General features: G+C 40.1%; 1 protein-coding gene across 1 annotated transcript in view; it reads left to right on the forward strand.

Annotated features, from left to right (window-relative positions):
* The first annotated feature begins 965 nt into the window (after positions 1-965).
* pcnx4 (pecanex 4) overlaps positions 966-22,892 on the forward strand; it is a 40,559-nt gene continuing 18,632 nt past the window's right edge. Inside the window, exons 1-8 of the mRNA XM_057859261.1 lie at positions 966-1,104; positions 1,791-2,581; positions 2,662-2,841; positions 7,199-7,740; positions 7,814-7,914; positions 8,070-8,192; positions 10,309-10,669; positions 22,132-22,235. Coding sequence (XP_057715244.1) covers positions 1,884-2,581; positions 2,662-2,841; positions 7,199-7,740; positions 7,814-7,914; positions 8,070-8,192; positions 10,309-10,669; positions 22,132-22,235 — 2,109 coding nt within the window. The 5' untranslated portion in view covers positions 966-1,104; positions 1,791-1,883. The remainder of the gene's footprint in view (positions 1,105-1,790; positions 2,582-2,661; positions 2,842-7,198; positions 7,741-7,813; positions 7,915-8,069; positions 8,193-10,308; positions 10,670-22,131; positions 22,236-22,892) is intronic.

Raw genomic sequence — 22,892 nt, forward strand, 5'->3', positions numbered from 1 at the left:
GAGGACGGGACATTAATAACTAACAAGGGTGTAGGTTTGGTCTCAACATTGGTAACAGCATAACCTGCACGTACACTTAATTACTTTAATTAATTTACAATAATAATACCAAACAGATTCGGTACATTTCTCAAAAATAGCTGGTTCCTATGTAAAAATGATAAAAGTAAAATTATTTTCATGGGAGAAAGTCTTTTTTCAAAATGCTTGCTTCATATAAAGGAAATTAACAGTTGTCGTGGTTGTTTTTTTTTGTTTGGGGGCGGGGGTTAAAAATGTGCATCGGCTGCAGATAAAAATATTCTTTTTAATGATGTAGAAAATACATACATTTTAATTAGGGAATAAATGCACAAAATGCACAGTTGAATGAACAGTAACAGTAGAAAAAGTACAGGAAGACACGTCTCTAAGCAGCTTTTGACTCGAGTTAGCAAGTTCACACAGTTTAATTTTATGTTAACTCTGATGCAGGTCGGGCTTTCAGTTGCAAAATTAGTGGTCTGTTCCCCACCTTCACAACATTGACGTCTATTTATATTACTTAAAGTGGCTGCTGCTGGCCGAAAAAAACCTAATATCCCTGCCCCCTTCAAAGGGGGCAGAGGAGGCGGCATGTCGACATGTATTTCTGTCGGGATGGTGTGACTGTGGGGATTCTAGTCATCAACCAATCAAACGTGCGTCTGAAGGGGGAATAAAATGGACCATCACATTAAGCAAGTGAAAAGGGTGTAATGCAAGTCTGAACAACATCTGAACAACAAATCTTGACACACCTTCTGCTTTGTATATTTTAGTCGTCATTACAACGGATATTTAAGTGTGACGTCGACACTTTTTTCGTTCTTGTTCTATGTTTTGTTGACGGCATGTGAGAGGCGGGGCTTTTGTGCTCATGTCCAATCAGGGAGCTAGGGCTACAGTAGCATTCGCTCTCATTGGCTCACATCTTGTGCGTGCATTATTGTCGGCGTTGCTTGGCTTTACAGCACTCGGCTAAAGGCTAATGGTCCCGATTTCCGCAATTTTTTCAACATTATAATCAATTATCTTGAATATTGCATCAAAGTTTCCATTCAGTACAAGATTCTAGGATTCACGGTAAGTTTATAACGCAACAGCCACATCGTAACTCGCCATATTGCCGCAATGTAAGTCACTACATTCGAGCTACTGATTACTGCTAACGAAACAGACTAGGAAAACACAAAGGGAAAATAAATCAGTGTTGTATTTATATTACAGGGGCGTTGTCTAATTACACGCTTAACGGATGGATGATTAATTTTGCTTGTGTACGATAGCCTTTATTGCACCCCTTCGGTCGCTGTTGCTATACAGATTACAGCAGTTTTCCAACCTTATTTGAGTCAAAACACGTTAGAAAATCCGACGGCATACCACCAAAATAAATAGAAATAATAAAAACATTTACTTATGATTAATAATGCTTCATTACGTTGTTCCATACGTGGATGCCTTTAACTAGAACATAAAAACCCAATTGAACCGAGGTGGTCTGGCCAAGAAGGCATGATATACTAGTACGCCATAACAAAACAAAGATGTAAAAACAAATATAACAACAGCCATATAAAGTCAACGTTGAAAGAAAAGTATGACACGTAGCAGGGGTAAAAAAACAACAACAAGAAAAACCCCAGCAATTTATATTTGGTCTGGCAATATCTTTGATTTTAAGATATTGCAGGTACTGCTTTAATAAACTAGCTCATTGTACATCCATATGATACTGATCAATGCATTTTTATGTGTCTTTTGCCCAGTTGAAAGTGTGATTCCCACAGCTTCCGAACACGGAAACGATGACTGGAAATGCTTCTTGGGCTGTGTGGAGATGACCTGCGACCCTTTCGGGAATGGTCAGAATGGGGCCAGATGTGCCCCTTCTCAATGAGTACAAGCAGGAATTCTTCTGGAAGCGCTTCCCCCAGACAGTGTTGGGGGGGCCGCGCTTCAAGTTGGGCTATTGCGCCCCGCCGTACGTCTACGTCAATCAGGCCGTTCTTTTCCTGACACCATGGCTTTTCGGGGGTGTCGGAACGCTGCTCTGCCAGTTGCAGCTCCTCCAGGAGCTGTACGCCGCCATTCTCTCCGGCGCGCTGATGTTCGCAGCGGCGGCGGGCGTACAGGCCGTGTCGTTGTACGCGGGACGCCGGAGCGGCGTCGTGGAGAGACTCGGCGCGCCCAGCGCTTTAGTTGATGAAGAGGAAGTGGAGTTTACTCACTGCGTTAGCCCAGAGACGGTCCGATTCATTGCGCCCGGGAAGAGATTCGGGCTGAATGTGGTAATGCATACGGTACTGGCCGGGCTGCTCTGTGCTTTCGGGACGTGGTACGTGCTACTCGGCAGACTGACCGCTCTGTACGGCAGCATAGGTGTGTCCATTGTGGTATTTGTCCTGAGTTGGGTGACGGTGTGCATAGCAGAATATTCCCTGGTTGTAAATACAGCCACAGAGACGGCTACTTTTCAGGCCCAAGACACTTATGAGATTACTCCACTCACCCGACCCCTCTACATTTTCATTTTCATTGTTGTGGACTTGACCGACAGGTAAGCAACTTGTGACTGTCTTTTTGAGTTGACGCGATGAACTCCGTTAATGACATTTTGTTGTGCTTTATGGCTATAAGGTTCTCTGGCCCAGTTCCTGAGCTCCAACTCGCCAGCCAGGTTCTTCATGTGCTTTTCCTCTTCCTACCTCTGTTGTGGGCGCTGGGAATATTACCTCCCTTGGATGCCCTGTTTCTCTGGGGCATGGAGCAGGCGCTTGTGTTTGGATTAGGAGGCTCCCCCATGTCCAGTAACTTCAGGTCAGTTTTGAAATATATCAAATCAATATATATATATATTCTACAAAAACAAGGTATTTTCATCTTTCTGCTGTGAGTTTATCACTAGTAGACGTCCAGTCTGTTGGAACATTCGTTCATTCGCTGCCACCCTCCCACTGCAAATGGCCGTTCATGGCTGTCAGTGGAAGCCAACGCAAGGCAACGAGTTCATTTTAGAGGCATTTCATAATGTTTCCTGCTGATTTTTGGTCGTTTCCTTTTACTTTTGGGGCATTTACGGGTCACTTCTTGTCAATTTTGGGCAATTTACAGGTCACTTCTTGTTGATTTTGGGTCAATAAAAAGGATACGACTCAAAAATGTCTCCAAATGAATAAGAAGTGACTCCAAATGAACAGGAAGCAACCTGTAAATGCCTTAAAATGAACAGGAAATAGGGCTGCAACTAACCATTATTTTTATAATTGATTAATCGGACGGGTAATTAATCGATTACCCCTACTCACCCCTGCCAGAAAGTATCGCGATATACAGTGAGGAGAAGAATTATTTGCACCCCTTGTGATTTTGCAAGTTCACCCACTTAGAAAATAGGTAGAGATCTGCAATCTCAATCATAGATGCATTAACACTTATTGAGACATAACCTGAAAAAGAAAATCCGGAACTCGCATTGTTTGATTTTTCAATAATTTATTAGTAATTTACTGGGGTTCATAAGTATTTGTACCCCTGAAAAAATCAGTGCTAATATTTAAAGAGCATACGACAGGAGAAAAAAAGTCTTAAATAGCATTATTATGTGAATTAGAATCATATTTTGAGACGATTCGACTATATACAAAAATTTAGCAAAGCGCAGATGACGTCTTTTAATCTGCCGGTTAGCCACGCCTACCATTATAGGGCTCTAGCGTCCCCAACAGGTGGATTACGTCAGCGGGTGACTGGGCTCATCGGGTTTTCTACTCACCCCATTCAAGGGGAATTATTCAGAACGAGTAAACGCGACGAAGAGAGCCGCAAAATGTCATTGTTTCATTCTCTCTACTCCAATATTTTTACAGGATACTTTTTATCCAAGTATTTTTCCCCAATAGCTAAATAAATGGCTTGAGAAGGACCAGTCAGTCCGTCGAGGGGCAGCTATTCACAACAAGGAAAACGCGACGAAGAGAGCTGCAAAATGTCATTGTTTCTGTCTCTTTACTTCAATATGTTTACGGTATATTCTTTTTATCCAAGTATTTTCCCCAATTGCTAAATAAATGGCATGGTCATGACAAATAACAGTCTTGTGCTGAATGGAATATGAAATAATAAAAATGCACTTATTCAGGACGACATGGCAAAATTACTCCATAATGGTCAAAACTGTCGACTTCACCTTAACTGTCGCACCTCCCGAACGATATTTTATGACACCTAAATCGGACATGTCATTTCCCTTACCCGGCTTCGGAGAATGTAAACAAACCAAGAGGCGTGACAGCTAGCCGACATTCTAACCCGAACCGAGTGATGTTTCAAAGTCTTCGAAGTGGAAAATCACACATAACTATCCTGGATTATTTGACATGACGACTGAGTTGTCGATTGTCTTTGCGGATCGGCAAACCGCCCGGCGGAGAGCAATTTACAGTTCGTTCCCCGGAGGAGGGCGGCTGCAGTTGTTGTGCAGCTAACGTGCAGCTAATGTGCACGAGGAGAGCTTTTTACATGCCTATCAATGATCAGACGTAAGTAGTCCTTTATTTAAAGAAAGTTTGTAGTGTTTACTTTGTAATCGCTGTATTAATATATGACATAATACAAAACAAGATTTTTACTCACTTCCTCGTAAGTCCAATGGTCCCACAGTAGTAGGGCTTGGCCAATATCCACGGTGAATGGGAACCTTTTGAAACTCCAAAAAGGCTCACATGCCTCTCCCTCGTAAAGCAAGATTTTTCTGCAGCCGTTTGGCTGGCATGATGCGAAAAATAAATGTATTAATCCGCAAAATCAGCTGAATCCTTAGTCCTCTTACACAACAGTACCGCTGTTTAGTGAAGAGGGCGCCTTCACCCGTACACGTCACAGCGCCCTCCTCCTCAATGCAAGACCGAAGCCGGAAGTCACTCATTTTCATGGCGCGGGATTCAAAAAAACTAAATAAATATAGCGATCGCTTCCACACACATCCATGCGGTACATATCATTCAGGAGCATAAAATACCGCGTGTATTATGAAATAAACATGCTTTTTCGTGTCACATGCACTTTAAGCCTGAGTTAAGTGTGACACGTAAATAAGTCACTGGCTCACAGCATACATATTTACACAATAAATGAAGTGCACCAACCAAGAATACAACATAAAGTGATAAGAAGCTGGCAGTTTTTGGCCGACTCAGTCACACACACATACTTGTCTCGATGGTTCATTTTTTTATTCAATCATTGGCTGACCTCCAGCCCCGTATTTTCAGCAATCTCCTCCCACGAATTGCTTGCCATTTGGCAATCTTCATAATGTCTTGATGAGACATTGTAGAAGTTGTCGTACTTGCTCTTGGTTGATACTCTCATCGTCTTGGTCCATTTTTGCGTTTAGAAAAATCATGTTTGACATTGTCGGTGATTTCGCATTGAATCGGAAACAACAGTCGGAGTGAACCAATCATAGTCCATTTCCACCATGTTGCACGTGTTGACACGACGCGAAGTCAGAAAAATGAGAAGGAGACAGAGAGGCTACGGCGGAGGGTCGTAAATCGGGTCTTCTTTGACGGCGCAGGTCTGACGTGGAAGCATAACTCGGCCTTGAGTGCAGAAGCCTCTGTTTTGTACGCTTTCTGTAGTTCTTCACCAGGTTTTCACATATGGAAACGGGGATTTTGGCCCATTCCTCCGCACAAATTTTCTCTAGAACTGTCAGGTTTCGGGGATGTCATTGAGAAACGCCAAGTTTCAGCTCCATCCAAAGATTTTCTATTGCATTGAGGTCTGGAGACTGATTAGGCCACTCCAGAACCTTGATATGCTTTTTACCCAGCCTTAATCAGGTTGGCTGTGTGCTTCGGATCATTGTCACGTTGGAAGATCCAGCCACGACTCATCTTAAAGTCTCTTGCTGAGGGAAGGAGGTTGTGGCTCAAACTCTGACGGTACATTTCACCATTCATCCTCTGCTTCATACAGTACAGTTGTCCTTTGCCCAAAAGCAGCCCCAAAGCATGAGGTGTCCACTTCCGTACTTCACAGTGGGGATGGTGTTCTAGGGATTGTACTCATCCTTTTTTCCCCCTCCATACACGAGTAAAGTTTTACCAAAAAGTTCTACTTTGGTTTCATCTGATCACATGACTTTCTCCCATCACCCCTCTGCATCATTCAGATTGTCCCTGGCAAACTTCAGACGGGCTTTCACATGCATTAGCTTCAGCAGAGGAACCTTCTGAGCAATGCATGATTTTAAACAATTGGATCGTAATGTTCTACTGACAATAGCCTTTGAAACTGTGCATCCAGCTCTCTTCAGTCATTAACCAGCTCCTGACTGAGCTCTCACTTTTCTCATCATGAGTGCTGCCCCACGAAGACAGATTTAACATTGAACCCCAGTCCGAAGTAGATTATCAGTCATGTTTAGCCTTTTTCATTTTCTAACAATTGTTGTAACTGTTGATTTATTCTCACCAAGCTGCTTTCCAATTGTCCCGTAGCCTTTTCCAGCTTTGTGGAGCTCAACAGTTTTTTCTTTGGTGTCTTTCAAAAGCTCTCTGGTGAGGTCTTGCCCGTAGTAACAGTTGCATTATGACTGACAGTGGGGTGCAAAAAGTCATTTCTGGATTTTTTTAATAGATTATGTCTCTGAGTGGAAATTCATCTCAGATTGAATTGAACCTACAAATACCTCTGCACCTCACTGTATCACCTTTTCAATATATTGTCACACCCTTAGCAACGATAGACAGATCTGGTTTGATACAGCGATGGGTTAAGCAACCTCTCCAATCAAAACAAACATTGATCAACATAATTTTTCAGATGTGCTGTTTTGTTAAAAATAATGTTTTACGTTGAAATATTATTATTATTATTATTATTATTATTATATAATATATTCACAGTTAGATGCGAATGAATTGCTCCTCCCAGTCAACATGGATTGGATGTCGAGCGCCGTCCATGAACACTAATGAGTTAAATGAGTGCCCCCGCAGTGTTTAGTCTTGGCAACGTTTATTTAACAAAAAAAAAAAAAAAGAAACAAAACAGGAAAAGTTTCAATCAAATGATTTCCCCCCCCCCTCTTCAATCATTCCATGAGGATAGCTGTGATTATGTTCACTAACTGTTTTTTTGCGGATTTATGCTTACTCTTTCCTAGGTTGCTGTTGATGTTTGCCATTTCCGCTGGCGTAGCCGTGTGCAATTACTTCATCCCATCGACGCTTGGAGTCGTCCTCTTCTCCACAGCGATGGGATTCTTGCTGAGCTTGGACCTCAGCCAGGTCGGAACCCTCTGCCACACTCCGAGGCCCGACTGCAAGGAATATGGCCTGCGCAGAGGAGGGTCGCCGGTGCCTAGACTTTCCAATGCCTTTGGCTGGAATCTGGGCTGCGCGGAGGCCTTGTTGTACGCGAGCTTGTTATCGGCAGCTCTCATAGAAGCGGGCTTGTTGCATCACTTCTACGCCTCCACTCAATCCCAGAGTTTGCTCAAGGGACCCCAGGCGCCTGTCGGCATTCTTCTTCTGGTCCTCTTCTCCCTCTGCTGGGTTCTCAGAGAAATCCAGGGGGCATACATTTGCGCTGGTTTATTCCTCAATCCGTTGTATCCTAAAGGCATGTCAAGTGTGCAGACTTTCAAGCAGAAGAACAGAGGCTTATTCATTGCAGGAGCTATAAGAAGAGTCCTCCTTTATCTTGGTGAGATCATATGAAAGTCCATTGTTCTCCATAGTGCTGCTCAGGAATGAACAACAGGGTTTTGTGTTCACAGTGTCTCCGTTTGCATTGATTGCTTTCCTGTCTATGGACAAATCCCTGCAGCATCTGCATGGGGTTCCTCTCAGTGTGGGATTCACACGAGCCTTCCGGGTGGTAAGCAACACAAAACAATAAAATCTTCTTTTTATATTGACTCGATAATATACATCAGTGTGTTGTCCAAAAGAACATTTAAAAAAAATATATTTATTATGGTTGTTTTCTTTCACTCAAAAGTCAACATGGTATTGATGCATATTGACTTGCAGGCATGGCAGAGCTCAGAGGACGCTTTACTGCAAGTCGTCGTGATTGTCATCGTGCGTCTCGCAGCTGGAAACAGCACGCTGCCTGGCTGGGAGAACTTGGGAACAGGGATTCAGCTTCTACTGGTGAGATTAACTCATTACTTGACAAAGAACTGGACAAACCCCTGCATGGTGATGTAATCTGTAGCGGTAACCATTCTCTAGGTGCTCCTCTTTTTAGTAGTGGTGGGAACCTATAGGTCGCTCACAATATGATACAATTTGTGATATTAAGCTCACGATAACTATCTCACGATATGTCGATAAAACAATTATCAGGAAATCGTTCTGGCATATTCTACAAGACATGTGAGTTTATCACTAGTAGATGTCCAATCTATTTGAACTGGGAAGATGGCAGCGAATTCCATCCCTCCCACTTCAAAGGGTTTGGACGTCTATGGTCATCAGTGGCAGCCAGTGAGTTCATTTTGGGGTATTTAACGTCATTTCTTGATTTTCGGTCACTTCCTTGTGATTTTGGGGCATTTACAGGTCACTTCCTGTTGATTTTATGAAAATGAATAGGATGTGACTCAAAATTAACGTCATTTTATGAAAATGAATAGGAAGTGACTAAGCCTGAACGATATATTGTATAAACATCGCCATCGCGATGTGCGCATGCGCGATAGTCCCATCGCAAGGACGTGCGATAGTTTTTTTTTTTTTTTTTTTTTCCCCAATCCCCAAACATTTGATCTGCTTCATTCGCTCGCACAGCCTCCCTCAACTAATCTCCAAGCTCTCAGTCACTGCGGCACTTGCTTATTAAAGTTAACGATGGCTTTGATCTGGGCAAAGAAGCCGACGTCACACGGGCAGCCATCTGTCAATCATCGTTTAACTTGTTAAAACAGTTTCTGCAAGGAAGCGCGGGCTGGAATGAATGTGTGTGTCTGTGCGGTGGGGGTGGGGGGGGCCGTTCGAGACATATAGAATAAACACCAGGAGTGATTATGAGGAGTTTGTAATTTCTTCATGTCACTCCAGGAGTCACAACCATGTTAGGTAAACAGAAGCATTTAATAAAGCCAAGCATTTTTCTACTACAGTGCTTTATTCTTGTTTAAAAATGATTCATTGGGACAGTTATGTTTAAAACTGATCATAATTATTATATTTGAAGTGCTCAAAAAGCATTCATTAAAAAAAAATATATATATATTGTATATGTACACATTTTTTAAAATCATACTTTGGGGAAAAAAAGTGAGAAAAAAAACGTCTAATATGTATCTCATTCCAGTGCTAGATCTGAATAAATACATTGTGAACGCACACATGCACACACGCACACACAAAAAGAAATAATAGGGGGGGTGTGCGCTACTTCGTGGTTTTTCCACTTATCGCGGCGGGTTCTGGTCCCTATTGACCGCGAAAAACGATGGAATACTGTACACTGTAGTCATGATGAGTCATCCAAAGTCTTTCCAAACAGCTATTCAAGTCATCTAGTAAAATATCTTTAAAAAAAAAAAAAAAAACATATATTTTTTAATATCGCAATATAATATCGCAATATATCGCAAACCCCCAAAAAATTGCAGCAATAGTTTTTTCCAATATCGTTCAGGCCTAGAAGTGACCCAAAATCAGCGGGAAATGACCTGTAATTCATTTTGACTGTATTGGACGTATAGTGCTGTCAGTGGCACTGAAACCAGAGCTTTCACAACTTGTGTTTTGAGGGCATTTACAGGTCATTTCCTGTTGATTTAATGAGCACATATTGCAACGTCTACAAGGACAACGTCAACTTTGTGAGTGGTTTCCAATGTTTTTTTTAATTTGGGGGGGGGGGGGGGGGGGTATTTTTAACCGGAAGCATGGAGCACTACTATTGTAAGCCATAGTCGACGCCATCAAAATGAAAACACAACAGCAACAGTTTCAGAGGACGGTCGCTACGCTATAGTTAATGCTAATGCGAATGCTATGCTAAAGCTACGAGTTACATTTAGTGTGTGATGATCACTCAGCGCAGACCTTTAACATTGCCAAGATAAGAAAACAAATCTTACCATGTGTTTCAAAACAAGCAAGCCATGAACATGCTGGCTTGGAGAACATCATTGTCGCATTATCGCAATTGGTATCATATCGTAAACTACCCAGAGGTTCCCACCTCTAATGCACAGAACTAAAAAGAGCATTGAAATCTACACTCGATAGTGATTATGTGTTACCTTGATAGGTTGGCCTTCTGATGGATAGACTGACCCAGTTCCTGACCAAGTTGAAGTTCACCCTCACCGTGTTGGTGACCTCATGGACTGAGAAGAAGCAGCGGCGTCAGTCGGCCGGAACCCTGCTGGCGCTCAACGCCTCGCTCTGCCCGCTTCTGCTGGCCGTGGTGACCCTGTCTGCCCTTCTCTCCGCCCCACTGCTGCCACTCTTTACACTGCCCATATTTCTGGTGGGCTTTCCCAGGCCTCAGCGCAGTTGGCCGGGGCCCGTGGGTACCGCCTGTCCCTGCCCAGACTCCATCTTCTACCAGCAAATGAGCGGTAGTCTGGCTTCCGCTCTGAGGACGGCTTTTGCCAGAGGATCTCTGGGTTCGTTATGCATGCCTACTAATTTAAACTAAATTATTCATTGTTGGCATTTTCTAAGGAAGGGCTGCAAAATTTTCATTAGCAAAACGTTTGACAGAGTCATTAGTTATTGTCATTTTATCATTCCTAAATTGAGAAATTGAGAGAACAAGAGTTGCTTTTGTCTAAAGGTTGCCTAATCTAAACGCATTAGCAAAGGAGTTTAGACTTTTTACCCTTGTGACTTGTTGAGATTTCATTATTGCGTCCTTACGCGCGGAAGCCATGACTGGTACGTAACGAGATGGAATGACAGTTTTCAATTTGTAAATCTCTTTTAAATACTTTGGCCAATATATACTTAAATGAGGCACAGTATGTTGCAGCAAATTTCTCAACCACTGCAAAATATTCCACTTTTTACAGGTTACCTGTTTAGGTCTTCTAGAAGTGTAGAGCACAGGTGTCAACTCTGGGCCCACCGCGGCTATTCGTGTGACCCGTCAAAGTAAATCATCATATGCGTGGAATTCATGTTTTTCGCTAAAATATAACTGAGAAAAATGAGATGGTTTCAAAAAATGAAGAAAAAAACGACAAACAGACTACTGTAATTTTCGCACTATCAGGCGCACCTGACTATAGACCCTACCCACGTGACGTCACAACTCCGCTCTCCTGACTGGTGCCGCCCAATTGTCCGTCAACACATCGTGTTTACCTATTACGGCTACGTACATTCCTCCTACTTACGGCGTGTTTTTCTGCTCGTTAACATTAATAATCAAAATGGTGAAGGCGTGTGTGGCGGTCGGTTGCAATAACAGAGAAGATAGACGGAGAGACTTGAAGTTCTACCGGATTCCGAGAGACCCGGAGAGGAGAGAGCGAGATGGGCTGCTGCAATTCGACGAGAAAACTGGGCTCCAAACGATTACCACAGATTATGTAGTAGAGCTGGGAATCTTTGGGCACCTAACGATTCGATTACGATTACGATTCAGAGGCTCCGATTCGATTATAAAACGATTATTGATGCACCCCCCTCCTTTTTTTTTCTCTTTTTTTTTTTTTTTTTTTGTAATGTTTTGTACATTAGTTCCAAAATTGTTCAAAAATACTCTCAGGCTAAACCACACTACTATTTCAGTATCAAGTTAACATATAGCAGTAAACAAATATACAAAAATAACATTAAATAAAAAACTCCAGTCCCCATTCTGTATCAGCAGCTTTAAACTACATTCAATTAATTTAATGTTGTGAATCAACCGTTAAATTTGTTAAAATTGCTCCCGTTATTCCATAATTTCCCTTTTGTCTACTTTCGACATGTGAAAGTTTTAAAACTATTTTAAAGATAGATTCAAGTCAATATTTTACCGATTTAGGAGTATTTTAGATAAAAAGTTAATTAGATTTGCTTGGAAGGTTCGCTACAACAGCCTTGCAGGGAAGTGTACTGCTTTAAGATGGCGGCCGTTTATAACGTCCGCATCTAGCTTTTTGTAGATGTGCTGCTAACACTACCAAATCTATATTGCATCTAGTCCTGTATAAAGGATATCCACGGTAACATATGAATGTACTTTGCAGCAGCTTTTCGGCAGCAGTCAGGTATGTTGTTGTTGTTTTTTTTTTTATCTCGTTGCATGAGTTGAGCTAGAGCCGTGAGTTGAGCATTGGCATTACCCGAGGGGCCGGGTAATGGGAAGCATGATGTTTAGCTACTCTCGCTCCGTTCCGTCCCGAAGACCGCGCGGCGCGCTGAGTGTTGTGTACTTGCGCTTTACTTCGCATATTTCAATAATCGGAATTTGGATGTTTGTGAATCGTTCTCAAATCTTCCACGGCCGAATCGCGAATAATCTAAGAATCGGAAATTTTGCACACCTCTATTATGTAGTAGTCATTTTATATCTGGTAAGATGCATTTAATATATATTTAGAGGGTTTTGGGCTGACAACCACAATTAAGCTCATTGCTAGGCTAATCGCCGACAACATACACGTATGTATGTAGTGAGAGTGCTATCGCTAAACCATATAAACATTAAAAGCCCTAGCTCCATTGACAAATGACATGAAATACATTAGACTTGACAGTGGATGTTAGCAAGAACAAAAGATTTTGAATTGAAAATTTCGTAACTCACCTTTCGAGCACAAGATAGATTCCTGCCGAATTTTCGTGGACGAGGACCTGTTTCACCCAACCAGCAACGAAGTATTTATAAGCCTCCAAGCTCTTAAAGTTTTTCAAACTTTCGTGAGAATAGGCTGATTTTGTGTGGACAAGATACTTGTAAATATCAGGGTAGCTAGCAGAGACAGCGGGTCGAAAAACATCGATTTAGGCTTCAAATATGGATCTGGCGAATGGATAAACTGAAGCTTTTCCACATAACGCCTTTTATGCAACGCATCAAGTGAGTTTACGGCATCCGAAAGCACCGGGTCTTCCATGAAATGCATTATAAATTGCTCGATCAATTGAGACCATTGATAATACAGACACAAAATGACGGACAAGGGGGCGGAACAATACAGCGATCACGTGATTTTGTGACGTCGGTGGGTAGGGTCTATAAGCCGCTCCCCACCAAATTTTGCACGAAATGGCATTTGTTCATAGATAAGCCGTACTGGACTATAAGCTGCAGCTGTCCTCCCTGTATTATGGGATATATTTACACCAAAATATATTAAACTTTATTTGACAGCGGCATTATAAGACTGTCATAAGACCGAATGAACCACCACCTCTTCTCATTGATTAAAGAAGCTTCATTTGGCCATCACTGCTCCCTTAAGGGAGACAGTCAACCTCTGCTGCCACCTGCTGTCAACACTGTTGTTGTCAAAATGCTTCCTAGCATGCATTGCAACGCTACAGATGTCAATTACAGTGGGGCAAATAAGTATTTAGTCAACCACTAATTGTGCAAGTTCTCCCACTTGAAAATATTACAGAGGCCTTTAATTGTCAACATGGGTAAACCTCAACCATAAAAGACAGAATGTGGAGAAAAAAAACAGAACCCCCCCCCCCCCCCCCCCCCAAATAAAACAGAAAATCACATTGTTTGATTTTTAAATAATTTATTTGCAAATCATGGTGGAAAATAAGTATTTGGTCTATACCAAAAGTTCATCTCAATACTTTGTTATGTACCCTTTGTTGGCAATAACGGAGGCCAAATGTTTTCCGTAACGTCTCAAGCTTTTCACACACTGTTGCTGGTATTTTGGCCTGTTCCTCCATGCAGATCTCCTCTAGAGCAGTGATGTTTTGGGGCTGTCATTGGGCAACACGGACTTTCAACTCCCTCCGCAGATTTTCTATGGGGTTGAGACCTGGAGACTGGCTAGGCCACTCCAGGACCTTGAAATGCTTCTTACGAAGCCACTCCTTTGTTGCCCTGGCTGTGTGTTTGGGATCGTTGCCATGCTGAAAGGCCCAGCCACGTCTCATCTTCAATGCCCTTGCTGATGGAAGGAGATTTTCACTCAAAATCTCTCGATACATGGCCCCATTCGTTCTTTCCTTTACACAGATGGGTCGTCCTGGTCCCTTTGCAGAAAAGCAGCCCCACAGCATGATGTTTCCACCCCCATGGTTCACAGTGGGTATGGTGCAGTTCAGTATTCTTTTTCCTTCAAACAAGAGAACCTGTGTTTCTACCAAAAAGTTCTATCTTGGTTTCTTCTGACCATAACATATTCTCCCAGTCCTCTTCTGGATCATTCAAATGCTCTGTAGCGAACCGCAGATGGGCCTGGATGTGTACTTTCTTCAGCAGGGGGACACATCTGGCAGTGCAGGATTTGAGTCCCTGGCGACGCATTGTGTTACTAATAGTAGCCTTTGTTACTGTGGTCCCAGCTCTCTGTAGGTCATTCACTAGGTCCCTCCGTGTGGTTCTGGGATTTTTGTTCCCTGTTCGTGTTATCATTTTGACGCCATGGAGTGAGGAGGGAGTTGAAAGTCCGTGTTGCCCAATGACAGCCCCAAAACATCACTGCTCTAGAGGAGATCTGCATGGAGGAATGGGCCAAAATACCAGCAACAGTGTGTGAAAAGCTAGTGAAGAGTTACAGAAAACGTTTGGCCTCCGTTATTGCCAACAAAGGGTACATAACAAAGTATTGAGATTAACTTTTGGTATAGACCAAATACTTATTTTCCACCATGATTTGCAAATAAATTCTTTAAAAATCAAACAATGTGATTCTCTGTTTTTTTTCTTTTTTTTTTTTTCTTTCTCTCATGGTTGAGGTTTACCCATGTTGACAATTACAGGTCTAATATTTTCAAGTGGAAGAACTTGCACGATTAGTGGTTGACTAAATACTTATTTGCCCACTGTATGATCAAAATTCATGTTCTGTGTTACTTATTTCTTCAGTTACTATTCCAGTTGTTTCATTAATTGCTAGTTATGGTATTTTGTAACACTCTATTTGACAGTAGTGGTGGCATATTACTGTCGTTAAAAAAAAAATCATAATTATGACATGACACTGTCATGAGCATTAATGAATGCAAATTATATCACCTTTGAGTGGATGTAAAAGATCTGAGCTGGCCACAAATTGAGTTAGTGACATAATTTGCCGGATGACACTTAATGACATCTATCATAAGCATTCATTAATGCCCATGATAGTGTTATGTCATAATTATGACGGGCTTACGACAGTCTTATGGCGCCAATGTCAAATAAAGTGTTACTAAATACCATAACAAGCAATTAATGAAACAACTGGAACTGGATGTGTTGCCTATTAACCCAAATAAATCAACAAATAAGCCGCACTGGACTATAAGCCGCAGGATTCAAAATGAAGGAAAACAGTAGCAGCTTATAGACCGAAAATTACGGGACTTTCTTTTAATGATTTTTCTAAATGATGTAAATAAATAATAAAATGTAAACAATAATAATAATAATAGTTGTTTTCTATTTAATGAAAAAAAAAGTAAATGTATGTCCCGTCCGCATATTTACATCCATTCAAGAGTGACATCATTGCCGGATGACACTTAATGCCATCAGCATTCATTAATACTTGTGACTGACATTGTCATGCTGTCATTATGACGGCCTTATGATAGTCTTATAATGCCCTTATGACAGTCTTATGATGCCACTGGCAAATAAAGTGTTACCAAAAGTAAGATTAAAGAATGAAAAATAATATTTACTCTACATAGTGATGCCTCGGTACTTCGTGGCTCAATTTTTGTGCCCTCAGTGCTTTGCGGAATTTTTAATTATAGGAAGAGGTCAACCGATATGTAGTTTTCAAATGCTGATACCGATATTTTAAAAGAAATTCCACACGATTGGCGATATCCAAAGCCGATTTTGTAAACTGATACCATATAAGGCCGATATACTTAAAAAAAGTAGGCTTAAAAAAAAAATTGCTGCAACAGCTTCAAATTTACATTGATGGCTTGAGACTTAAACAAGTAATTCTGTCTAGTGCAACCAAACCAACGAACGCAGCACTTCTTTTTATGATTATACACACTCAGCAAGAACTCACCAGGACGTCACAACGAGATGTAAACAAGTGAGAGTGAGAGATTAAAAGGATCCACGGATAGAAAGACTTGTAGTTCTTAATAGATATACGTTATTATGAGTTAAAATAGTTTGATATTGAACCCCCTTTTGATGTTTTTGTTTTTATACAATTTGTAAAATTTGTTTAACCCTTTAACACCTAAGCCTATTTTGGCCGAATTTGCATGCCTTTGATGTTGCCTTTATATTTCAAAGAAAATTTTTTTCATAATAGCCAGGTTGGGTCCCTTTTTTTCAGGACACCATAACCCTGTTGTTTTCTTCACTGACCAGTTATAATCAACATTTTGGACCCAAAAAGACAACAAAAAAAATCCCAAAATCTTTTTTCAAAATTTGTAATTTTGATGTCCCATTGACAACCAAACATGACACGACCAACCGTTTTGAAGCTTGATAATATTTATTCAACTTGTTAGGCTAAACATGCAATAGAAAACAATAAGACTGAATAGTTTTATGTTTGACAATTCAACACAAACAGCAGGTATGGTCATAGGTGTTTTTGGCCTTTACACATAGTATGGTCAAAACCGGTTATATACAGTGCAAAATAGCGAGATTTTTTTTTTTTTAAATATATGTATATCATCTAACACAAAAAGGGTTTGGAGAATATGGATGTTTGTGAGGTTAGGTATTGTATCCATCACCTTATCAAAAGTATATACGTACATGCAATCACGCTTCTTGAACACACTTCTATATACAAATTGAAAAGATTGATAGGGAAGAAAAAAAAAGAAATATAACATTAAAAAAAAGTATTTTCAAAAGTATTGACAAGTAGTTCAGTTTATTTTTTTCAGGCATGCGACTCAGTAAAGTTTTTTTTTTTTTTTTTTTTTGTGACTCAATAAAGTTTCCTCTTGAATAGGTATCGGAGCTACGTCACACACAACGTCACACAGACCAGTCTTATGCCGTTTGCGCGCTGCTGTCACTTCTACTCGCCGAGACGCCGACTCATCCGAGAAATATGACAAATATGTCTCACCCTCCTCCTTGAATTAATGAAATAATGCATTAGCTTGCGCTAAATTTAGTTTTTGATTCATTCCGCACGTTTCAAAGTGGCTTGCTCAATCCAACCGGCTGTTGCTCACTTTGCATGCCTCCCTTTCCTTAGGTGGCGCCTCGCTCAGCAATTTAATAAAAATGTTCACATTAGGTTCGTCCTACTTGACCTCACAACGGCTCTGAGGATATGTAGTCTTTCGTGCTGCTTTCGGTTTTGAAAACGGACAAGAAATGATAGAAATATGGAGGTAAACACATGGTCCATGCAGAGTTTAATGCTTATTTATGAGTGCAATAAAACTATAAAACTCAAATGACATTATCTCCCGTTTTACTTGGTCGATTGACTTCAAATAAAAACTGGACATCAACTTCCGCACTTTCAAATGAGGGCAACAATCGGCACGTGGGTGACGTCATTACAGTGTGACGAGGCTTCAAAGATGATATGCGTAAACATGTAGCCACAGACACGTTCGGTGTTAAAGGGTTAACTAGTAGGTCGCCATTGTTATTGACATCGCAGGGCGGTTACCTCACATGGTTACGCTGTTGGGCTTCCAGAGTATAACTCTAGCGACATAAACATGTCATCTGTTCAACTCTTTCAATTTGAACCCATAGGAACATTAATAAGCATGACTGCACTGTTTATATTTCACAAAACGAGCAGCAAAGGCAAAATGAACTGGAAGACAGGATGAGATGAGAGTAGTAAAAAAAATGGTGTTCTGGCAAAACGTGCTACACCGGCGAAACGTCTACAAGACGTGAATTTGACACCCAAAGTACTAATGTGTGCTTTCAGCTTGTTTTGTTTAGATGCATACAGACAGAACATACTAAAGATGCCTTAAGAAAATACTTAAACATAGTAATATCAAATAAGGGTGTCTTAAATATTCCACGTGACAATCTGCTGTAAAACTACCACAAGAAAACACAATTACAACATACTAAGGATGCCTTAGGAAAATACTTAAACGTATTAATATCAAATAAGGGTGGTTTAAATATTCCACGTGAATAATGTGGCCAACAGATCAATAATGTACTTTAAAGCTACCACAAGAAAACACAATGCTTAAAAGTACGAGAGGGAACACATGCAAAAAGTAAGTAATAAAAGACTCAATAAAAACTAGGGCTGTCAAAATTATCGCGTTAACGGCCAGTAATTAATTTTTTAAATTAATCACGTTAAAATATTTGACGCAATAACGCACATGCCCCACTCAAACAGATTAAAATGACAGCACAGGGTCATGTGCACTTGTTACTTGTGTTTTTTGGAGTTTTGCCGCCCTCTGCTGGCGCTTGGGTGCGACTGATTTTATGACCATGAGAATTGTCTAATTATTGACATCAACAATGGCAACCTACTAGTTTATTTTTTGATTAAAAATTTTACAAATTTTATTAAAACGAAAACATTAAGAGTGGTTTTAATATAAAATTTCTATAACTTGTACTAACATATCTTTTAAGAACTACAAGTCTTTCCACCCATGGATCGCTTTAACAATATTAATAATGTTAATGCCATCTTGTTGATTTATTGTTATAATAAACAAATACAGTACTTATGTACAGTATGTTGAATGTATATATCCGTCTTGTGTCTTATCTTTCCATTCCAACAATAATTTACAGAAAAATATGGCATATTTTATAGATGGTTTGAATTGCAATTAATTACGATTAATTAATTTTTAAGCTGTGATTAACGCGATTAAAAATTTTAATCGTTTGACAGCCCTAATAAAAACACGAGTAGTAAGTACTCGCCGCTTTTAACCTAGGACAGCTTGTGTTGGACATCTCGCCGTGTAGAAGGCATTGCAGTAACCCGGTAGTATTCGTCGAATGACAGTGACAATCTACATCATCACCCTGAGCGTCCATTGCATGCTTAAAACATGGCGCCCCCTGTAGGTCAAAACATGTACTAAATATTGTAGATTTTTTTTTTATTCAATGGCAATATTTTATGTGTTTCTAATAACATATTTTAGAAAAAGAGAACAATTGTGGCTTATTAGAGCCTACAAGTCTTCCAAGTTTCCTTTTAAGAGGATGCTCACCATGCTAATGCTAACGCAAATGCTACACTAACTCTACAAGTTACATTTAGAGTGTAAGGATCACTCAGTAAACACCTTAAAAAGCTAAAACAACAACGCATATTCTTTCATGCAAGATAAAAAAAAAACATATTTACAGAACAGGAAAGCTTCCTGTAGCAGCATACCTTCAAGCAGCTGCGGGGTCCTTCCGGGATCCTGCTGTCAGTCAGCGGCGGGCACAGTTTTCCCACGCAGATGCCGGATCAAAATCTTTTTTTTTTTTTTTTTTTTTAATCTGTTCATTTTTTTGTTAATCGGCCAATGGCTGATGTTTGGGGAAAAGTCCATTTATCGGTCGACCTCTAGAACTTAAGTTGTTATAAGTATAAGTATCTTGTTATAAGAATAAAAAAGTTCTATAAACATATTTATGTACACTTTATTTACGTCTATGTATCATGAGAGATCATGTACAGGACGTATTGTTATTTAAACATTGTTTTATGAATGTTATTTATATTAATATTTTTATTGTTGTTTCAAACTATTTGTTATTTTTCTAATGATAATATGCATTTATAGGGGTTTATATAAATTCATTGATATTTTATCTACACAAAAAAAAATATTTTAAAAATTGGGGGGGGGGGGGGGGGGGTTACAGTACTTCGCAGGTTCTGGTTCCCCTTTACATACCTGTCAACCCGAGGCCGTTGGTAATCTTACAAATCGTGACGTATGCCCTTACAAATTGATGACTAATCTTACAACGTTTTATATAGCGTGCAATTTGAAACAAAAATAAATCTCAATTTCTAAAATAATATGAATTTATCGGTAATATTGTCACATATAACCTGGTGCAATCAAAGAACCATCAATATCTTCAGCTACATCATGATTACTAAAATTTAACAGTGACTTTTGTTATAATTGCATGTACCACTTTTGGCAATTCTATCATGTCTTTTGATGGCTGCACTTCATGGCACCTCAGCTCGCAATTCAGTTTGACTTGAAAGTAGTTTGTTAGTGTGTCCAATTATAAATTGAAAAGGTCAATTGATAAAATTAACTTACGATGCAATCTTTGAATCAGGGAACATTTCTTTTGCTAATTCTGAGAAGTGATCAGCAATAGTTGCAGGCAAATTGTGTTCGGCAACAAATTGGCAGAATAAAATCTCCGTTTTCATCACTTTTCATTCTGCAGACTGCATCTTTATGACCAGTGTTGTTAATCTTACTTTAAAGAAGTAATTACAGTTACAAATTACTTCCTTCAAAAAGTAATTGAGTTAGTAACTTAGTTACCTGAATGTAAGAGTAATTAGTTACTTGGCAAAGTAACTGGTGTTACCTTTCATGTTTTTTTCTTCTTCACTTTTTCCAACAAAAAAAAAAAAAAGGAAAATCATAGTAAACTTTGCTATGTTTGGAAGTCATTTAATGTTGTGAATCAACCATTAAAGTTGTTAAAATTGCTCCTGTTTTTGCATTAGTTCCCTTCTGTCTACTTTCGACATGTGAAAGTTTTAAAACTGTTTCATCATTTAAAGATCGATTCAAGCCAAGATTTTGCCTGTTTAGGAGTATTTTAGATAAAAAGTTACTTAGGTTCGCGAGGAAATTTCACTACAACAGAGCCTTTCTGAGAAGTCTACTGCTTTAAGATGGCAGCTGTTTACTAACGCTGCCGAGTCTGTCATTTCACATCTAGTTCTGTATGCATATGATATCTAGTGTAGCATCACGTGGGCGTAGATTGTAGGCTGTCGGCTACAGTCAGGAAATATTGGAGCCGCCTAGCATCGCGTTTGAAACAGCGTCACAACACTCTTTCCCCGTTCCCACTCCCGCTCTTCTTGGTCCGTGTCTCTGACTTTTCTCGCGTCATTCAACCAACTTAGCAACGCATAGTAACGCACATTGTCTCGTTGCCGAAACGGTGACAAAATCCAAATGGAGAAGAAAAACCCCTAATGTACGAAAAATGTACAGATTTTGAATATGCGGCGTACACATTTAAAAATCAGTGCTCACTTGTACAAATTACACCGAAACCATGACAGGTATGCCTTTAACAGTGATAAGTGAGAGATCACTGTATTCCTTTTTTTATTAATTTATTTTTTTAATTAAACGTTTCAAAAAAGGATTTGGACAATTTTCAATACGTTAACGAATAATCGACTAACATAATAGCTGTCAACTCATTTTCTAGTGTTAATTGTGCTGCCCTACTTGGCAGACATAATTGCCCTCTGAAGGAAACCATAACATTTTAAAGAGCCACGCCAAATTGAAAGCTAATCTTTCATTAAATGCATCTCTTAAGGATGAAATGAGTTCTGCACTCTCTCTATCACAAGATGGCAGAAGAGAAAAAAACAATTGTTACTAATAAACCGAGGATTTTATCTTGGTACCAGACCCACACTCGGCCATAAAGTCATGTTATTTCTCGTGAGTGATGTGTCATTCAATGCAAGCACTTCCCTGAATGGTTTACGAACACCGTCAAGGGCTGAGACCTGAGGGTGAGCAGCGAGCAGTAAAGGGGTCTGCTCCTCGTGTCACTTCCCATCACTACTCAGGGGCTAGCATTCTGACACGTCGCCACGGGACGTGACATTATCCCTGAGCCACCTAAGACAAAAGCCTTTCTTCAGTAGTGCCCAGCCCCCACTTACAATCTGTTCATGAAAACTGAAGGGCACGCAAGGACAAATAGAGCCATTTTTAGCAAAGCATCTATATCCAAATGAACGCGTACTGATGATTGTTATTTGTCTCGCAGGTTCTTTAGCGCCGGGCTCTCACTTTCTTGGCCGCTTTCAGGACCGCATGGTTTGGATCATGATTCTGGAGAGGGGATACGGCTACTGCACTGTTAATATTAAGGTATACTTTCTGCGTGTTAAGGTACTTGTGTCGTACGAAACATTGGAACTTTAAAGTGTTTATAGTGTAGTGCTTTCTATCTAATCTCAGAGCTTTCTTAATAATGTTTCATTTAAAATTGAGAAATTATTTCCACTATATCTATATTTTGTACCTCAGGGACCAAAACATTTGCACTAAATGACATAAATTATAAATACCTTATTTTCCGCACATCAGAGTATAAGGCGCACTTTCAGTGAATGGCCTATTTTAAAACAGTTTTAATATACAGGGCGCACCGCATTATAAGGCGCAGTAGTAGTAGTACGAGTGTTTGGGGTTGCGTTATACATGCATTAGATGGTGCTGCGCTAAAGGGAATGTTATGCCATGATTATTGATCCATATAGAAGGCGCATTGGATTATAAGGTGCATTGAGAGAAAACTGAAGGCTTTTATGTGTGCCTTATAGTGCGGAAAATACGGGTAATACAATCATTTTTAAAATGCCAATATTTAGTCCCTAAAATTCATGGATGTCGCCAAATTCCAAGTATTTTCCTCGAGATGCTTAGCTAAATTTTTCTGTGCAGCCACCTTCCCACTTCTTGTAGGCAAATAAATGGAACACAGACTTCATAATTGTATTGACGGGTCATATCCGTCAGCCACTG

The sequence above is a fragment of the Corythoichthys intestinalis genome, chromosome 15 (assembly GCF_030265065.1).
Source record: "Corythoichthys intestinalis isolate RoL2023-P3 chromosome 15, ASM3026506v1, whole genome shotgun sequence".
NCBI classification, from domain to species: Eukaryota; Metazoa; Chordata; class Actinopteri; order Syngnathiformes; family Syngnathidae; genus Corythoichthys; species Corythoichthys intestinalis.